The 16,488-nt window shown below is 31.4% G+C and overlaps 1 protein-coding gene across 1 annotated transcript in view; it reads left to right on the top strand.

Annotated features, from left to right (window-relative positions):
• LOC107364573 (neuroligin-4, X-linked-like) overlaps window positions 1–16,488 on the top strand; it is a 64,920-nt gene that overhangs the window by 39,226 nt on the left and 9,206 nt on the right. The window contains exons 5-7 of the mRNA XM_015931996.3: window positions 13,547–13,983; window positions 14,981–15,393; window positions 16,004–16,137. Of these exons, the coding sequence (XP_015787482.1) occupies window positions 13,547–13,983; window positions 14,981–15,393; window positions 16,004–16,137 (984 nt within the window). The remainder of the gene's footprint in view (window positions 1–13,546; window positions 13,984–14,980; window positions 15,394–16,003; window positions 16,138–16,488) is intronic.

The following is a 16,488-nucleotide window of genomic DNA, read 5'->3' as shown; positions in this document are numbered from 1 at the left end:
AACTATTCAAATGGTTTGGTAAAACTTCACGCAGAGTAAAGGGCAAAAGAAGTTGATTCATGAAGATTTGAGGTAAAGGCAAGACCAGTCAAAGAAGCAAATCTCACTGGGAGTGAATAAAAGTTACAAGAAAATAATACATTTGAAGAAGAAAAGGAAAGGAAAAAGAAGGCGAAATTAATAAGAAAAACATTTCTGCATCGAATTGAAATGTTTACAGTAAACATTTCAAGATAATCACATATTGATACATGTTGGCATCATTAGCATTCGTGTTGAGCGTTTGCACCAAAAAGTGAAGAAAAAAGTGAGGAAAACTTTCGACAACCATTTATAAAACAATTAGTAGACATGATAAAGGAGCAGAAAAAGCTGGCCAAATGTAGAGCCATAATGATGCAAAGATGTGATCTTTTCAGGGTGAATGATAAGATGATTGGTGGGCAAAAACTCTGCAAGTTGCTGGTTACCATTTCCACTGTTATTACTCTTCCCTCAACAAGAAAGTTATTACAATGAAACGTAATCATCCATGCAGGATAAACGCAACCCTTGGCTTTGCCAAGTCAGCTTGTGTTTAGACAAAATGTTTTATTAGTTGAATATAAATAACATTTACTGTTGCACCCAAGAAAAACAATAATCTCTTGTTTTTTTGCTCTCTTCTTGTGTTTCGCTTTTTGCCTCTTCATTCATCCATTTACTTTTGCATCTTTATTATGGAGCTTCAACTTTGACCCTGGTCTTGATTAATCTGCACAAAAATCTGATTAGAGAATCACATTTTCTGTTCAAATGTTGCGATTCCATGAAAAAGGATAAACTGATTCCATTATCAATCCTAATTGACTTTCACTTTTTTCATCTTTTTTTCTTCTTTCCCTTCGCCTCTTGTGTTTAAATCATCGTCAACATGTCAACATTTGTTTAAATGTTAATTAACTAACAGCTAATGAAAGTAAAATCTGTCAGCTCAACTTGATAAACATTTCAAATCTTTTACGCCAATTGAAGTGATATCAACATGATTTTCATATTTAATACAATTTCATGCTTCCATTCACAAATGTTAACCTTTAGTCTCGTTTAATTTACCTTTTTTAATCATAATTACATTTTATGCTTAAAACGCTCGAGAAACCTTTTAAAATTGTAAAAGTAAAAAATTATCACTTCGTTTAAGTGTTAAGTGAAAACAAGTTTGAAACATTATTTCAAATTGAATATTCCAATGTCAATGAAAAAGCATGAATTTTTCAGTTTTCACTTTTCCAAAATCATGAATCAATTCAAACATCAAATTGACCTTTTTTCGTCTGTTTGAAGTTCAGCTCTTGGAAAAGGGAAAAGGTTTTAATTTAGTTTGGAAAAGTTTGAATCATTTTTGAATTTCGAACATTTTTCTCTAATAATCTTTCGAAAATCGAAATGTACAAATCTTTTATAGATTTTTCTGTCTGGGAATCAAAGTTGGGTTGGAATGTAAAATGAAGGGAAAAGTTTTTCTTGTTGATGTTGATAATTAGCCGAGTTTCAATGGAACATCTTTGATGATCTGAAAATTTAGCTGAAAGGTAATACAAGATGAGTCTGTGTTCGCAATAATCAATCATTAAAGTTGATATTAGTGTTGAACATTAATTGTAACATTAATGATGTTTTTAATCTATTACATGTTTCTATTTACCTTGTGAACAGCAAAAGGAGGGAAAAGGAAGAAAAAGAAACAAAAAGAAGTTGATTGATTCACTCAACTTTGATTCTTGGAGTAAACTTACTCCCTGCCTCTGGGAGTGATTATTATTGGATAGAGATTATTGTGTGAATCAAATAATGGTGATAACGGTAGACTGGAAATGATAATAGTAAAGAATTACATGTTGATTATTGTTCACCGAAAAAGTGAAAGATTGTCATTATAAAGTGAATAAAAAGAAAAGAAGCAAAAGAAGGGAAAAAAGAAAAATAAAGTTAATTAGAATGAGAAGAAAGAAAAAATGTATTTTTCATTTTTATTCCAAAAAAAAGTAGTTCCATCATCACCTTTCCTCATTGCCTCGCATTCACCGTTTCCCCCATAAAATTGATAACATTGAGTCGCAATTTGATCGACAACAGGAAAAAGCCAAAACAGGAAAGAGGAGAAAACTCTCAATTCTCATTAGAATCAAGTTTTTTTCCACTTTTGCGACTCGACTTCAGCATTGTATTACACGATTTTGCGTTGCTTGGTATTACTGTAGAAACAATAAATTGATCACTTTTTTGCATCGACCAATTTGCTTTATCTGACAATCTAGTAAATCCCAGCGAGTTTATAATCAAAGACAATCAGACTTAATCAACTTGCAACAGAATTTGGTTGCATTTTCCTTTGCATGGACTTTTGAGGATTGAAGGATTCAACAGGGAATGAAACTAGATTGGAATACAAATTTAATTTTCCATTGAAATTAAGAATTTCAATATTGCCTTTGTTTCCACTTAGTTGGGCGTTCATTAGTTCAATTGAAAAAACTGAACTTTCCTCTGTTTGGATAATTATGCCACTTGATTTCTTTTCATTTTTCAACTCCATTTCATTCCAACATTTTACTCACACACTTTTCAACAGTCAACATGATTGAACACCCATGAGTTGTACCCTGAGGCTCACCAAGAGAACTGCTGTTTCAGTCCAGGGAGGGAAAGGAATACATTAGCTTATTAGTCGTTGACTGGCAGTGGAAACAATGGAAACAAAGTATGAAAATGAAAGTCAAGTGTTGAATCATTATTTTTGTTTGATAAGCAAATTGAAATGTAAGAAGAAAAAAGTTTCGAGTTTGATTTTGTTTCTTTTCCGTCTCGGCGGTTCATTAAAGCTTTACAAATGATGATTGTGCACATGATGAAGATGAATTGAATAATAAACTGTTGAATCTAATTTATGGAAAAGAATGTTAAAGAAAGGGAAAAATTTGGTTTCGTTAATTATTGTTGATGTTGCACGACAGTTGAAAGCTTTTCCTCTTAAACTGTTTGTTTACCTTGAGGTAGTTTCCAAGTGAGTTAAACAGTTGAAGAGTAAAGTTGAATAAAGAAAAATGTCGAGAGGAAAAGTTGATGGAAATAATCAAGGTGAAAATGAAGGGAAAAAGAAAGGGAATCAAACTGAAATATGATCCATTCTGAAGGTGAAAAGTTTGACATTCTTCGAAACCTTTTTTTCCGAACTTTTTGTGTACAAAAGAGCTTACAATGATAATGATGGTGATGAGGAAAAGGCTGATTATGATGAGCAAAAAGTGAGAAACATTAAGAGTCAAACTGTAAAAGTCGTTTACATCGTTATCAACATGTAAAAGGTAAAGAAAAGTAAATCGATGATGAATAAAGTTTGCAAGAAAAAAGTTTCTTTTTTTCTCTGCATTTCCATCATTTTGTTCATCAGCTTTTTCATGGCTCTTTTTGCCTGGCAAAAGGTCAGCTTGAATAGTTGTTGGGTTGGCAAAAGATGAAAAAAGATTCATTTGATGGAACTGAATGCGAGAGAGAAAAAAAAATGGAAATATAAAATTACAATTGAATGGTGAGCTGATATTTTCCATGAGTGACAGTTTTTGCTTTCATCAACTTTCATGACTATTCACATCTCATGAGATTAGTGACCAAAGATTTTGCAGTTGAAATGTTTATGCATTCAACAATAACACGACTCAACAATAAAAGTTTCAGGTTTTTGTTGAAACTTTTCCTGCTTCTCGCCAGATTCAATCTTTTCCTTCTTTTCAATGTTTACTGAAATGATAAACATTAAACAGGTAAAAAATGGTTTGCTTATTTATTAGTATTGTAAAGTGAGACAAGTAAAATGTTGGGTAAAATTCAATTTTTCAAAATTCCATTTTGATTTACTATTCTGTTGTTGGCCAAGTTGAACAAAATTTGCTCGATAAATGATCTAAATCAAATGGGAAATTCAATTTTCGCAGATTTCAATTCGTTCTGATTGATTTGATTATCATCAGCTAAACAAACAGACTCGAGATGACTTTAGATTTTAGTCTTTTTTTGCATTCTTTTTTCGCCATTCCAAGCCTTCTTTTTTTAATACCTCTTAACCTTGTTCAGCAATTTTCTGTGCATAACAATGATTTTCTGCCTGAGAATCCTTTTTGCTGTTGCCTTTCATGTGCGCTCATTTATACCAATCAATTGGAGTAAAAGATGAACACAAATGCAAAGGGAACAAAGTGACAGATATATTGAGCTGTGGATGCTGTTAAGAGGATGAAACTTGGAAGATACTGGTTAGGCTTGGAGTGGAGTAATGTTTATGAGAGAAACTGAAACGTCAATAGTTGGTCATCCATTAGGTTAAAGGCTATTCCTTTGACGAATCTTTTTCTTTTCGCTTCTTCTTCATTTCTTGTTCGACTCTTTTCTTTCTCTCTCTCTTTCTTCATCTCCATCTTTATCATCAATGAAAATAAGAAAAGTTAAAGAGAGAGAAAAGCAGAAAATCTATTCAATTGGACTTATTTTTCTTTACTATTTGTCCATTCAATCTTGTCTTTAGCCTCAATCAATTGACTCAACTAACAACAGTGATTAATTGATGGTCAAGTGAGAGAGAGACCAATATAAAGACAATGACAACAAAAGACAAATTGATTTCAATTGTTTCTCATCTGAAAACCAAAGTCAAAGGTTGATAAATGCTACAATAATAACATGATCAAACCTCATCAGTTTCATGCTACAACACGTACTCTTTACCCAAGGTTTCCTAGAGCTCTAGACGGTTAAGGTCTGCATTTGCCTTTTGTCATTTCAACTGCAAATGTTAATCTTTTAATGAAAATAGAGATCAAAATGTTCACATTTGTTGACCATTAATTGTCATTAAAATCATGCCAATTGTTTACTCCAATTGAATCGATACTTTTTTTCATTCGTCTTTTCACTGATTAAAATTGTTACTTTTACTCTTCTTTCTGGTTACAAATTGATTGAGAGTAATTATCTTTTTCTCTTCTTCTTTCTTCTTCTTCTCTTCTCTTTGTAAGTAAATCAAGAATGATGAAACATGGAAAGAGTATCAGTAATAATCATGATTATCAATTGAAGTGCATCTGATATAAAACTACAATTGAACAGTGAACATTTACTGTTGTTCATGTTGGCTCATTTCAATTTGTTTAATGACAGTTTAGAGGTTAAATTGGAGTAAAAGTTAAATGAACAAGTTGAATGGCTTGAAAGATTATTCATCTTCATCTACATTTTTACACTATATTAGCTTGATTAAACTTTGCACTTTCAATGATGATTGCAATAATAAAGCAATTTTCCTCATGTAACATGTGTATTATCATTATTATTATTATTACCATTCACAATTTATTCAAGCAATTTTGATTATTAATAAAATGATTTATCTTCTTCTATTCACCCATGTTTATGGGAAAATACCAAATCCACCAATTCCGGATTCGTAATGAAAATGAACTAAGATTTCATTACAAATGGATATAATAATCAGTATTGTCCCAACTGATAAAACACATTCACAAATCAAAAGGCATAAAAGTTTTCATTTCAGTTTTTAAGCTCTTTTCAATTCGCACAAATATCCGAGAAAGTTTCATCATGAAATACCAAAAACTTGAATTGCATGTAAAAATAAAGACGCAAACAAAGAATCATAACGGATGGAGTAAGAACAGGAAATTATAGCAGGGAATGACAACAGGGAGTGAGAGCTGGGAGTGAGAACTGAGAACTGGGAGTCAGAATGCTAAGGAGTATAGGAATTGTATCTGTGAGTGCGAATGTGGAATGATAACTTGGAGTGAGAATAAGCAATTATGTCTGAAGTGAGAATTTGAATTGATACTGGGAGTGGGACGAGGAATGATGGTTGGGAGTGAAAACATGCAAATGTGAGAAACAATGGGTTCTATTGAGATACTTAAGAAATTATTCAATTGGCTAAATATGTGTTTGAATATATTCATGGTTCAACAATTTTGTAAGAGAATGTGAAAAATTTATTATTGTGCTTCTTTTAAATACTGGAATGATTTGAAATTGTTACCAGATTTTCCGCTCATCTTCCACTTTTAAATATTTTATTTCAATCTTTTCTTCCATCCTGTGCTTTTTCATTCATAATCGTCATTGTTGTAACTTTTGATAACTTTGCTATCAATAATAAATTTGGAAGAATCAAATCGACCATAAATGTATTTTCCTTCCGAATTGGTTGAATTTTTTCTCCCAACATAATCAGTTTATCATTATTTAATATCACTTTTGTTTAGAGCCAATTTTAACAATTTTATAACTTCAAAATCACAGCTTCCACTTTGATGAATATCAAATTTCATTTCCTCTTCAACTGTCGCTGTTTCATCAAAAATAACTTGAAAAATTATCATCTCATTGTATTCAAAAATGATGATGGTCTTTATGAATTTTTGGAAGATCCAAAAATTTCAAATTTTCCAATAAAGATAGAAATATCATATTTCATTGCACATTCAAATCAATCTTTCATAAAAATTCAATTCCAATGGACATTAAATTCGTCTTATATTTCAAATAAATGTCAACCTTATTGTCAAAAGTTTTTTACTTTTATCTGGAATTTCGATAATTTTTCTATTTGCTTTGCATAGAGAATTCTTTGAATTTTGATTTTGTGTCAAATCGCAGTTATCAATTGAACATTTCGAAAAATTCTTATCGGATTAAGATTCACTCATCATGGGTACAAATGGTTTTATACTTGTGTTTCTTCATCGAATACTTTATTTCTTTCGGCATGCTTGTTATGATCAAATCATTGAATTTAATCTCATGTTGAAGGTCAATACTTCTAGCACTGAATCTATTATTTATATTGAACCCAACAGTTCTGTCTGCCTTAGCTTAACTTTTCAATGATAAATTATTACGAGGAAGGAGTTCACTTAATTTTCTTATGGTTTATAAGTTTGCTTAATCAGCAAGTTTAATTCATCAATCAAAACCTATCTGAGTAAATTAAGGTTCATATCAAATACAATGGGATTCAATGAACTACACTGTGATGCATAGCATTAAGGACACCGCGAATTTCCCAGGAATCAATGAATTTAATCCAATTGAAGGGATTTTTCTTATTGGTATATGTTGGTTTGGTCTTAATCTGCAAAACAAACAACGCTTAAGGTCCAAGTTGAAAGCCTTTTCTTGAACTAATTACACCAACTTTGAGACAAAAAGGGTAAGACAATTGTCTTAACTCATAGAATCAATTGAATTATTACAATTGATATTACAATACAAATTATTATTAATACAATCTATTAAGGATCAGGCATCATCCTGGTACAGAAATTCAAATTCATGTTGATTAATATTTTCGGTTATGAAAATGGATGCGAACACTAGCTTCAACATGACCGGGATCAGTATATTGATCTAATTAAAATTGCTTGATAGCGTTTATAAAAGCATGATGCTTTAGCATCTAACAATTTATATAATTTTGAATTGAATTCTTTAAATTAAGAGAAGCATATTGACTCAAAGTTGGTGTAATTAGTTCAAGAAAAGGCTTTCAACTTGGACCCTAAACATTGTTTGTTTTGCAGATTAAGACTATACCGTATATGTTTATTCACACATTTTAAGCCAGATTAGGCACTCAAAAGTCGGAAATTTCGCTAATTAGCCTCACTAATTGTTAATCTTCATATGTTGACCATATGGAGTTGATGCATGGTATTAAGAACACTTTATGTTTTGACTATAAATGGCCTTTTTTCGAGCAATCTGACCATTCCAAGTTATCTATTCTTTGCAATAACATATTTTTCGAAGTTTTTGTTCAATTTCCGAAAGTTCATTGTTTAAATTAAGTTATATAATGGGTAGAGGTGCAGACATAATTGATCGAGAAATCGGTCAAATTATGGCTTATCGTGACCAAGGTTTATCGATAAGAGTGATTGCTGATAAAATTGGAAGGTCGAAAAGTGCTGTTGAGAGAGTTATCAACCATCCGGACCAATACAATCAAAATAATCGAAGTGGAACTTCGTATAAATTGAGTGACCGTGATACTCGGCAAGCTTTGCGGCTATTATCTAATGATAAAATGTCATGTGCGGAGGTATCAAGAGTCCAAACACCAAACCACCTTTGTCGCCTGAGCATAAGAAGGCAAGACTACAATTTGCAAAAGACCATATCGAATTTGGAGATAAATGGTTAAAGGTGATGTTCTCAGATGAGAAAAGGTTCAATTTAGATGGCCCTGATGGCTACAAATGTCATTGGAGAAACCTGAATACGCCTGAAGTGCAATTTTCTAAACGTCAGTTCGGTGGTGGTGGCGTTATGATATGGGCTGGAATCACTTACAACGGTGCTACAGACATAGTTTTTTGCCCTAAAAATGTCAATTCAAGTGGATATATTGATATATTGGAGCAATTCATGGTTCCATCAATCTATGAAATGTGTGGCATCAACCCAATCTTCCAACAAGATAACGCTACAAGTCATACCTCTAAAGTTACCAAAGATTGGATTTCGTAAAAAGGTATCGAATTATTGCAATGGCCATCAAGATCACCAGATCTAAACCCAATTGAAAATGTTTGGTCCATTTTAGCGAGAAGAATCTATGGTAAAGGTCGTCAATTCAATGCAATTGACGAACTCAAGCAATCAATCGTCCGTGAGTGGCATCAGATTGATCAATGAATGATTCAAAACAATATAATGTCAATGAAGGATCGTTTAGTTGAGGTCATAGAAAAAAACGGTGGTAGCACTCATTATTAGTCTTTAATTAACTAAAATTAATAACTGTCCTTAATGCCATGCAACAAAAATTTTCATGATAAATTTTGATTATTTAAATTAAATTAAAACTAACTAATCAATATGGTTAATACTTAATAAAATAACTAATCATTGCTCAAAAAACATGAATTGATTGAAAAATAATAAAAACTCACGAATTATCGTGAAATAATTAAGATTCTCAAGTGTCCTTAATGCTATGCATCGCAGTGTATCAGAAGTCATTTCTGGACAGTCAACTTCAAGTCCATTTAATCGTGATATGTGTGCATTGCAAGATGAAAGGTTTTCTAGTTATTTTAAAGAACGTCAAAGAAATTTGACGTCTTTCTTTATTCACTTATGATCTTCTTCAATGACACAGTTTTATTCGCTGCTTGAATTTTGTTCACAAAAAAAGCAAAAGAGGGTCAAGCGATGTGAATGTTCTGACTTCATGAAATTTATCGTAAGTTCGTCCAAGATACTTATTTCAACTACTGGACATTATCTATTCATCTATTGATTATTGCAACGATTTAATTACCTCTTCAATCGTACTATCTGTTATGAGTTATCCGACTTATTTCTTATTCATCTTATTATTCAACTTTTCATCATTTAACTGATTTGCAATATAGAGATTGTAGTTTAATGGTCTGCTCGACTTTGGTTGTAAGAATAATTTCGAGCAAAAATAGCAACACTTGAGTTATCAAATTAATGAAATGCATTTTAATGGTCGTTGTGCTCCTATTCCCATATTTAAATACATGTAGTTATCAATATATCATATGAATATTTATTTAATGCATTTTGAATATTTAAATGGATTACTTCAAAGATATCATTGCATTTCGTAATCAAAAAAACATTTTCCATTTAATCAAGCATTTATTAATATTTTGCACTGCTTTCAGTAACAATCTGATTACTGAAAGCTTCAATCTCTGGACTGAGTTATCGGCTAAGACTGTATAAAAGTTTACGAGAAATTAACGCGATACTTTTTCTTCTGATTTGAGAAGAGTAGCAAAAACTAAGCAAATAATGTGAATTTGCACTTGTCCATCTGTTTCTAAATTATAATCTCAAGTGAATATATTTGTTGAAAATGGTTCAACTAATTAATTGAGTCTTCCTTTTCTCTTAATATTTGCATATTCGAAGGGATAATTTGATAAATAAAAAAGTTGATGCATAATTTGTCCTTATCAAGTTACAATATATCAAAATAAGTATCATCAGGGTCGAAGTACGTAATTGAACTGTTGATGCAAACTGAAAATTAGGGTCATTTTCATGTGAAATGAATGCATAACCAGCAAAGTTTTAGGAATAAATTTACAACACTATTTTCTAATCAAGTCTGCCAATATGGCTCCTTAAAGATTGTGTAAAAGGTGAGTTCTAGGAGCAATGCTATCATTACAGGTTACAAAATTTTTAATTAGTTAAGCTAATTGAAAGTAATGGGAATGTATCTTTGAATTATCAAAATTGAATCAAGCATTTCATCAAGATCCACAAGTAGCATGTGAATAAATGTTCTAGGATATATGCAATTTCTGAAAGAGTCGATTTCTAGGACAGAGAAAACTGCTTCCTAAGACAACGAGTTTTCTTATAAAGATGAAAAAATACAACATGAAAGTGAAATTTATTTAAAAAAAAGAAATGGAATGATACAAAATAGAAGTGATTAAATCTCAGTTCATGATATTTTAAAGAAATCCAAACGAAACTGGAAATTCAAATCGATTCTTCCTTCCTTCCCGAAAGCTTTATTGAGTACTTCATAGATGACAGCAATATATGACTGTTGATCTACTGCTGCAGTAGCCAAAGAAGCTGTGGTGGTTAAAAATGACACCGAAGAGGAGGAAGACAAACAAGATGAAGTTGTTGGTCATAAAGAGTTTGATGTTGATTTTAATGGAGTCGGTGGTTCACTCATCATGACACCCATCGAAGTTACTTCATTCTTCTGAGTAACAGTAAGTTCACTATTGTGGTTACAGAAGGCCAAAGAGACTATTGAGATAATGAAGGACCGAGATCAAGATAAAGATTTGAAGTGTCAACGGAGACCAAAAGAGATACCAAAAGTACCGAAAAAGAGGCGAATAAGAAGCCAAAGATCAAGATTATGGTGTTTTGTGCTTCTTCAGTTGCATCTTATTTTTTGCTGACGCACAGATTTTCGATGCGATGTTGTCAATTGAAAGCATTCCTAGGATCACTTACAGAGAGTTTTCTTGAGTAATCAAATTGCACAGCCAGTGACTTCCATTATGGTTATTCAATCTTCAGAAGCTCATTGTTTGAATCTGAGATCTACAGCATCAACATTTCATAAGTTATGGCTGCAAACAAGTGCACAGGGTAAACGAAAAAATTTGATTCGTTACTGAAACAACGCTCTTCATTTTCTGTGAGCAAGAAGTGTCTGTTGCTTGAAGCATCTGAAGAATACTTATTTCAATTGAAAAATAAGTATTCTTATTTTCCGTTAATATTTGCAAAATTTTGTTTCCATCAACTCAAAAATTTTATCTGATAAACAAAATCTCATATTCTAATTATATTAATAACTGATTGAATACTTAATCATGTTAATCTGCAGCGAAATGGAGTTACTCTTATTGCTATTCCAAGTGATGAATATGAATAGAAATTGAAACTTGCTTTTCTTCCCTGTTTTTGCCAGTTTTTTCTCTTCATTTCCAATTCTCTATCATAGTTTGCATATTCATTTACCATGATTTTCTGTTGTTTTTACTTCGTATCTAATCAACGTTTCATTAACTTGAGAAGTTTCAAAAAAAATATTAAACTTGATAAACTTGACTAACTAATGAATAATTAAGAGATGAAACTTTTGCATAAAATATCCGTTAAGTTGAGATTTTGAGACAAAAAAGAAATAGTTTCAACAATTTATCAATATAAACTGAAATAATGAATGTTGCATTTCTGAAAAGTCGAATCAAGTCGAGAAGAAGCGAGAAAAAAAAGTTGACTTGAAAAGTGAATCATAATTGCAACATTGCGAGTTGAAAAATGATTGAAATTAATGTTGATAATAATTAATGCTCTCTGTATAATGACACATTATCATTATCATTGAATGAAAGGTTTACCATTAAAATGCAAAAGAAGAGAGAATTAATTAAGAACTTTTCTCTTAATCTATTCTTCTTCTTCTGTTTAATCAAAAACATTGTTTTCTCATCTTCGTCTGAATTTTGGCTTTTTTACTAATTCCTTTTGTATTTCCCATCAACATTAACACATGGATGAATTGAATCCAAGTTATGCTGCAATCAAATTTAATTGCATTAAACCTCTTAATTGTCCATAAAATGAGTTGATTGAATGTCAAATTTACCACCAAATTGAAAATAATTTCAATTAAAAGGTGAAAAAAGAAGGTGAAAAAGTGAGCGAAGAATAGCGAAAATCGTTTCTTCTCCTCTTTCATTAAACAAACGAACCACAATCAATTTGATTATGATGACAATAATGATAATTAACCTCATCAAATGACTTTGAAATGTTAACATTTTCCTCATCAACACATGCAATTCATTAATCAAGAAAAGTTTTTTCTCTTTTTTGCTCTCCTTCCATTACATGGATTTAAATTTTTTGACTTTTCAAGCCTCGATTCTGCTTTTGAACATTATTCAGTAAATAGATTTTACATTCTTGTTTAACTTCAATGACAATCAGATTAACTTAAGCTAAAGGTTTGATGCTTAGCAACATTTTTATTCACAACAATAATCATCTCATGGATAATGCTGAACTCAGCTGAAGAGAAGCAAAAATGGCTTTGAATTTTTCTTCTTCCTTTTGCTCTCTCTCTCTCTTCCTCAATCTTCATCATCAATAAAAAAGGCAAACACAAAAGTAAAATGTTTAAAAGGATAACTTTGCCTTGATGAACATACGAATAAAGGTAGCGAGTTTCATCTCTCGAGTACAATTTACTTGTTAAAATAGGTTCACATTTAATTGGATTTGTCTGATAATATGTTATTCACTTCATTTTATGCTTTACTTGAGTTGAAGTTTTGAATGTTTTTTTTCACTTCTGTAAAGAGGGAAAAGGAAAGGAAAAATGTGCAAAAAAATAAAAGGTAATATTTTTGCCTTGCTAATACAACATTATCAGATGACATTTCTGTCAAATTTTACGATAACATGGGAAACCATTGAAGATAAGCCAAGGGAAATTGCACCATCAAACGAATTATCAACTGTTTAATGAATAATTTACATTCAATGGTAAATCTTGGATCAGCATTTTATTGCTTGTTAACTTATCAATTTCATTTTTCTGATTGCCCATTAAAAAGCGTTGTGACATTTACAAGTTAAGATATTGACAGTGATTGGATATTTTAAAGGTGAAAAACTAATTTTGTTTTAAAGTGTTGAGATTTTGTTCAATTTGAAAGTCACAAGTTAACCATTTCAAGACGCGACATCATTGACATTATTTGATCTTTGCTTGGATTAACTATAAGTCGAGATAATGAACAATTTTTTTAGAAATTTTTTTCACTAAATGTTGATGTGCAATGTTTTTGAAGCACATTGAGATTTGTTTTTGTGGTTTCATCATTTTCTGGTTTAAGATTTGGTTTCGGTTTACTTTTCTTTTGATTGTGAATCTTGTTACATTTTTAACCTTCTTTTAACCCTCTCGATGCAGGTCTGTTTCATCGAGCGATACTTCACAGTGGAACTGGACTGTCTCCTTGGGCGATGGCCACTGATGCTGTCGACTATTCGAGGAAACTTGCAGCTCTGGTTGGCTGTCCTGATGGTGACGATCAGAGTTCACAGATGATTGACTGTTTACGAAGTAAAGATTATCGTGACTTAATCTCTCCCAATTTACCAGTTCCTTCACACTTAACCAGCCTAGGGCCGACAGTGGATGGTATTGTTATACCCGATCATCCGGAAAAACTGATGAACTCTGCTCAATATTCCCATCTTTTTGGTTCCATTGATCTTCTCCTTGGAATAACAAGTAAAGAATATTTCAAGTTTAATGGAAACGAAGAATCAAGTGGAATTGATTTGGTTAAAGAGGAGAAAATTGTGCGAACTTTGGTTCGCAATTTATTCAATTATCATCTTCAGGTAAACAAAAGAGAAACAAATACAAATTAAACTATTAAGGGCCGATCCGATGAACCAAAAAATGTTAAAAATGTTGGTTAAATCTTTGTTAGTTGGCAATGTTTGTTTGATTTTGTTACGTCAGCAACATTAACACTGTCCGATCAAAAAATTAACAATCATTTCATTCATGCGCCTTTACATTTTTTCAGGTTAAATTTCTTATCTTTTGATTATAAATTATTTTTAGTTATCTTTTAAAATCATTAAAAAACAAAAGATGGCGCTTTCTAATTAAGATTCAAAATGACATTAATCAAAATTGATTAATTTTAACAAACATTGCCAATAAACAAACATTTTGACAAACATTTTAGTTCATCGGATCGGCCCTAATATAAAAAGCAACTATTGAATGGAAGAGAGAGAGAGAAAAAATATTTTTTTTGTTTCTTCCATGATTGAGCTGAACTCAAATACAGAATAAATCAAATGATATTTGATAAATAATAACTTTGATTAACTCGAATCAATGAACTCGATTATTTTCCCGTTTTTCCCTCTTCTGTCTACTTTGAGTATGAGAAAAGGTAAACTGTTGGAAGTAATGATAATGGTAATTACAGTTAGGTGCTAGATAATGTTGAAATTATGTTAATTTGATTAGATTTTAATATATCTAGATAACTGACTATCGAAAGTAAAGATGAAACAAGAGATTTCGATTATGTGGAAACGCTGTTCGAACTGAATAACTCATAACTTCAGATCATTTAGCTTGTACTTTGTGTTCATTTGCAAAGTTTATCTCAAACAGAAAAATGAATTCAAACTTGATTCAACGAAAAAATTATCGATTCATTTTTCGATTTGATTGTTGCCAGAAATTTTCGTCAACCAGCTGCCTGAGTCAACTTGAGATATTTTGAACATTTTTCAAATTCGATTTGCAATGATGAAGTAAAAGGTGAAGAATTTTTAAATTTAATTTTTTTTCTCTTTTCTCATTTTTAATTAGGAAATATTTCATACAATAGTCAATGAATATACTGATTGGACCAAACATGAAGTTAGCCTGAAAGACATTTTAAAAACTACTAGTGATATTGTAAGTGATGGAACCGTGATATCTCAAGCAATTAAAGTGGCTCAATTACATTCCAAGTTAACATCACCATCATCTTCAAGCTCGTCATCTTCTTCTTCTTCCTTTTCTCGAAACACTTATATGTATACATTTGAATATTCAAGTAAATCAGGTGATTATCCTTCCAGTGAAGGTTGTGTCCATGGTGAAGAGCTGGCCTACATTTTTGGCTCTCCATTAGTCTCTCAACTGGAATTGGGTTATTTTGTTTCTGATTATACGCCAGAGGAAACTGCTCTATCAGCTCGTATAATCACTTATTGGACCAATTTTGCCAAAACTGGGTAAGTGACAATGGAAAGGGAAAAGAGGGAAACAATTAAGTCTCAATTGATGATCGCACAGGTTAAGTTGAACGCCAATAGTATTACAATATTGCTAAATTGAAGTTAAATTTACGTTTCTCTCGTTTTCATTTCATTGCCAATCGTTTCCTAATTAACTCGAACAACGAAAATCTCGATTAATCGGAAACAGAAGATAATAATGGAAAGAGAATGAAATTAAATGCAAGACGAACAATTGGTCAGAATAATTATCGGTGAATTAATTGCTTATGATTGCATGATTAAAATTATTAAGATTTTCTTCTAAAGTGTTCTAAGGTTTGAAAAAAATGTCGATTGATCAGATAATCTGTCGACTCGAAAGCTTGCTCATTATATTTCATTGAACTGCTTCTCCATTAGATTATCCAAACTAAACTGTGAATATAACAGGATAAACAGCTTTACCAATATTAATGACCTTTAATGCGTTCCTTAATCTTGCCATTAACTTGAGCCCTTCTTTTTCTCGTGATCATGCAACTTGAAGTCGAACTTGCAATTGAAACACTTTTTTCCAACTTTTTGCTTTTCTCTTTAAATTGTCAAACGATAATTGTGTTAACAGGCAAGTTGTGGAAAACATTGGTCAACAGTTTAATGATGATCCGAATGATGATGGCTATAAATCATCGAATGGAATCAAAGAAATGATCTTTTGGCCAAGATATGATGAATATCGTCAACAGTATCTATCAATAAGTAAGAATCAAAGGTTATCATTATCCTTTGAAATGGTTCAAATTAATCCTCATCATTTTATTCTCATTTTCATTCCATTCCAAATCAACATTTAATCGATTCCAATTGCTTCTTTATTGATGATTATTCCCTTTTCCTTGTTTCATCCTCTCATCAACATTATCATTATCCTTGTTTCCCCATTGGTGAAACAAAAACAGAGCAAAATAGAAAAAAGAAGAAAAAGAAGAAAAAAAATCAAAAAACATCAATTTCACCTTTTCCCATCTACTCTTTACTCCCTTCACCACTCCGTTAGTTATCATCATTTTACCCTGAAAGAATCTTTGATTACCCTGATTCTGTTTTCCC

This window comes from Tetranychus urticae, chromosome 1 (genome assembly GCF_039701765.1).
Source record: "Tetranychus urticae isolate SD_2017Ah chromosome 1, NJAU_TeUrti_SD_1.0, whole genome shotgun sequence".
Classification (NCBI taxonomy): domain Eukaryota; kingdom Metazoa; phylum Arthropoda; class Arachnida; order Trombidiformes; family Tetranychidae; genus Tetranychus; species Tetranychus urticae.
Note: the sequence above shows the minus strand (reverse complement) of the source record. Positions and strands in the feature narration are given on the sequence as shown.